General features: G+C 49.2%; 1 protein-coding gene across 1 annotated transcript; it reads left to right on the forward strand.

Annotated features, from left to right (window-relative positions):
• Positions 1 to 1552: 1552 nt before the first annotated feature.
• Positions 1553 to 2987, forward strand: LOC119951236 (zinc finger protein 229-like; the record flags this gene model as incomplete). The annotated part of the gene is made up of 1 exon (XM_038774288.1): positions 1553 to 2987. A coding segment is annotated over one exon (1380 nt), but the record flags the coding sequence as incomplete, so codon positions are not given.
• Between the last annotated feature and the right edge of the window lie 1729 nt (positions 2988 to 4716).

Raw genomic sequence — 4716 nt, forward strand, 5'->3', positions numbered from 1 at the left:
CCTGACCATCCTGCAGCCAAGTCTCTGTAATAGCGACATCATAATCTTCAACTTGCATTTACACCTGCAGTTCGTCTAGTTTATTCCTTACACTCCGTGCATTTGTCTCTAGAACTCTTAATCGGGCTGCTCCCCCTGACCGCTCCCTCAGCACTGCTTGGTTGTTATTTGCTTGTTTGTTATTTGCTTGTTTGTTATTTGCTTGTTTGTTATTTTTCAGTTTTGCTTTAACCAGTATACTACTTGTAGTTTTGCCATGAGCTGCAGTTCCTGACGTTAGGCTCCAGACTACCTCCCTATTTATCCTTTCCGTGTGGACACTGGTCCCAGATCGGTTCAGGTGGAGACCGTCCCAACGGTACAGATCCCTCCTGTCCCAATACTGATGCCAGTGTCCCATGAAATGGAACCCCTCTTTCCCACACTACTCCTTTAGCCTCATGTTTACTTCCCTAATTTTCTCATCCCTATGCCAATTTGCACGTGGCTCAGGGAATAGTCCAGAGATTCTAATCCTTGGGACCTGTTCTTAAATTTTGTTCCTAGTTCTTAATATTCCCCAAACAGGTCCTCTTTCCTGGACTTGCTGATGTTGTTTGTCCCAACGTGGACCCCAACAACTGGATCCTCCCCCTCCCTCTCCAATATCCTTTCAAGCTGGTTAGAGATGCCCCTCACCCTGGCACCGGGCAGGCAACATACCCTGTGGGACTCTCGGTCCTGCTTCCAAAGGATGTTATCAGTTCCCCTAATTATAGAATCCCCGACAACTACCACTTCCTCCTCCTGCTTGAATAGCCTCCTGTACCAGGGTGCAGTGGTCAGCCAGCTCATCCTTCCTACAGTCACTGCTCCGATACCCTGCCCCTCCGAGTCCGCTCCCTGGAGACTCGGCTGTGAATCCCCGAGATAAGGTTTTTTTACTGTTAGCTCAGATACTCCACGCCTCCGAGACCCGTGCCTGGAGACTAGGCCGTGAATCCCGAGGTAAGGTTGTTATACTTCTGCTCCAATACTCCATCCCTCCCTGGAGACTAGGTATGGGGAATAGGTATTGGAGATGAGGTATTGGGAAATGAGAGAGGAAAGAATGTTATACAGAAACTAGAATTGTTTGTTGTGAATTTCTATCCGATACTGAGTTGACTTTGTAAACTCCTTTTACAGGATATTACAAGAGGAGAAATTACAGACAGAAATCTCAATCGTCACGTCTCGATCTGACAGAGCCACTTGATTCGTTGGTATCTGAATATCATCGGCCTTTGAATCCAGAAGAATTAATGTATATCCGATCTGTCAGCATCAAAACATTGAAACCATCCGTGTGACTGGAAAAGCACCGAGACACACACACCCGAGTGAGAGTGTTCCAGAGCACTGACTGTGGAAAGAGCTTTAACCAGTTACACAGCCTGAAAAAACATCACAGCATTCACAGGGGGAGAGACCGTACACGTGTTGTGTGTGTGGACGAGGCTTCAACTGATTGTCTAACCTGGAGAGACACGAGGACACCCAAAACATGGAGAAACCGTGGAAATGTGGGGACTGTGGGAAGGGATTCAGAATCCCATCTCAGCTGGAGATTCATCGACGCAGTCACACTGGGGACAGGCCGTTCACCTGCAGTGTGTGTGGGAAGGGATTCTCTCAGTTATCCACCCAGCAGTCACATCAGCGACTTCACACTGGGGAGAGGCCATTCAACTGCACTCAGTGTGGGAAGGGATTCAGTCGGTTATCCGACCTGCGGATACATCAGCGAATTCACACTGGGGAGAGGCCGTTCACCTGCTCCCAGTGTGAGAAGGGATTCAGTCGGTTATATGCCCTGCGGATACACCAGCGAGTTCACACTGGGGAGAAGCCATTCACCTGCACTCAGTGTGGGAAGGGATTCAGTCAAATCTCCAGCCTGATGTCACACCAGCGAATTCACACTGGGGAGAAGCTGTTCATCTGCTTACAGTGTGGGAAGAGATTTAGACAGTTATCCAGTCTGAAGTCACATCAGCGAGGTCACACTGGGGAGAGGCCATTCACCTGCTCTCAGTGTGGGAAGGGATTCAGTCAGTTGTACACCCTGCGGATACATCAGCGAGGTCACACTGGGGAGAAGCCATTTACCTGCTCTCAGTGTGGGAAAAGATTTGGACATTTATCCAGCCTGAAGAAACACGGGCGAGTTCACACTGGGGAGAGGCCATTCACCTGCTCTCAGTGTGGGAAGGGATTCAGATATTCATCCAACCTGCGGAAACACCAGCGACTTCACACTGGGGAGAAGCCATTCATCTGTTCTTCGTGTGGGATGCGATTCACTCACTTATCTAGTCTGAAGATACACCAGCGAGTTCACACTGGGGAGAGGCCATTCACCTGCTCTGTCTGTGAGAAAGGATTCACTCGGTTATCTAGTCTGAAGACACACCAGCGAGTTCACACTGGGGACAAGCCGTTCACCTGCTCTGTGTGTGAGAAAGGATTCACTCGGCTATCTCACCTGCAGTCACACCAGCGAGTTCACACTGGGGAGAAGCCATTCACCTGCTCTGTGTGTGAGAAAGGATTCATTCGCTTAACTGGTCTGAAGACACATCAGCAAGTTCATAGTGGGGAGAAGCCATTCACCTGCTCTCAGTGTGGGAAGAGATTCATTCACTTATCTAGTCTGAAGACACACCAGAGAGATCACACAGTAGAGAGGCCATTCACCTGCTCTGTGTGTAAGAAAGGATTTACTCGATTATCTGACCTGAAGAGACACCAGCGAGTTCACACTGGGGAGAAGCCATTCACCTGCTCTCAGTGTGGGAAAGGATTCACTCGCTTATCTAGTCTGAAGACACACCAGCAAGATCACACTGGGGAGAGGCCATTCACCTGCTCTGTGTGTGAGAAAGGATTCACTCGGTTATCTAACCTGTAGAGACACCAGCGTGTTCACACTGGGGAGAGGCCGTTCACCTGCTCTCACTGTGGGAAGGGATTCAGTCAATCATCTGACCTGCGGATACATCAGCGAGTTAACACTGGGGAGAAGCCATTCACCTCCTCTCACTGTGGGAAGGGATTCAGTGATTCATCCAATCTGCAGACACACCAGCGAGTTCACACTGGGTAGAGGCCAGTCACCTCCTCTCAATGTGGGAAGGGAAAGCATGATTCATTGCATCTGCTGAGACACCAATACATTGACCAGTGATTACAGGGGTTGGATTCTGCTGTTATTGTTTCTGCTCTCAGTTACATCCAGGACTGCAGTTTGGTCATTCTGTCAGTTGGTCAATGGGGAGGGTCGGAGGGTTTCTTTCTGCTCGACTGGCCGGTGTCACAACTTTGCCTCCAGTGGGCTGATTCTCTTTGTCTTGTTGAGAATACCTGGTTTCAAATTTCATAAGGTTCACAGAATAAAAGGATGTTTCGCAAGTGAGAAGATATTCAGTTTGCATTTCTGTTTGGATCCCCCAAAATCCTGCCACATTGCCATGGAGATGGGCCGTGATGGTTACATGGGTTTCTTTGTTTAATTTATCTGGGTGTTGCTCACAGAAGAACACCATCAGGATATGAGGGGCAAGTTGTCTACGGTGGACTAGGAAACTGATGGGAGACATAGAATAGCTAATATTTAAGGAATTATTACATATTTACCAGGGGCTCTCTCTCTCTCTCTCTCTATTGAGTTTTTTGTGGTATACAGAAGAAGGATCAGTGTGTACATACGTACACGGTTGTTCTTTCTCTCGCATTATTCACAGTGGTGGTTGTGGTTTCCTGTTTTTCGTTCCCCACTGTTTATTTTCGTTCCGGTTGTTTCCCCGGCCCACCCCCCCCCCCCTTCTCTTTTCCTGCCCCCCGCCCCTGTTTCTCAGCTTCTTTTGTTGGGCAAGCCATTCACCTGCTCTCTGTGTGAGAAGGGATTCACTCAGTTATCCCGCCTGCAGACACACCAGCGAGTTCACACTGGGCAGAGGCGTTAACCTGCTCTCAGTGTGGGGAAAGGGATTCACTTACTTTTCCAACCTCTGAGACACCAGCGCGTTCACACTGGGGAGAAGTCGTTTCACACTGCACTCAGTGTGGGAAGGGATTCACTGAGTTATCCAGCCTGCTGAGACACCAGCGAATACACACTGGGGAGAAAACCGTTCATCTGCTCTCGTGGTGGAAAGGATTCACTGAATTATCCAGCCTGCAGACACACCAGCGAATTCACACTGGGGGAGAAGCCGTTCACACTGCTCTCGGGGTGGGGAAGGGATTCACTCGTTATCCAGCCTGCGGAGACACCAGCGAATTCACGCTGGGGAGAAACCGTTCATCTGCTCTCAGTGTTGGGAAGGGATTCACGGACGTCATCCAGCCTGACAGGAACACCAGCGAGTTCACACTGGGGAGAAGCCGTTCACTGCTCTCAGTGTGGAAGGGATTCGTGTTTCCTCCTCCCTGCTGAGACACCAACAAGTTCACAATTGATTACAGTGATGGATTCTGCTGTTATTGTTTCTGCTTCAATTACATCCAGGACTGCATTTCGTTCCTCTCTTCTCTCTCTCAGGGAATCGGGTAATAATCTTTACAACACCAGGTTAAAGTCCAACAGTTTGTTTCAAACACGAGCTTAGGATGTCCCGAAGCGTGGTACATTGGCGAGACCATGCAGACACTGCGACAACGAATGAACGGGCATCGTGTGACAATCACCAGGCA

The sequence above is a fragment of the Scyliorhinus canicula genome, chromosome 17 (genome assembly GCF_902713615.1).
Source record: "Scyliorhinus canicula chromosome 17, sScyCan1.1, whole genome shotgun sequence".
Taxonomy (NCBI): domain Eukaryota; kingdom Metazoa; phylum Chordata; class Chondrichthyes; order Carcharhiniformes; family Scyliorhinidae; genus Scyliorhinus; species Scyliorhinus canicula.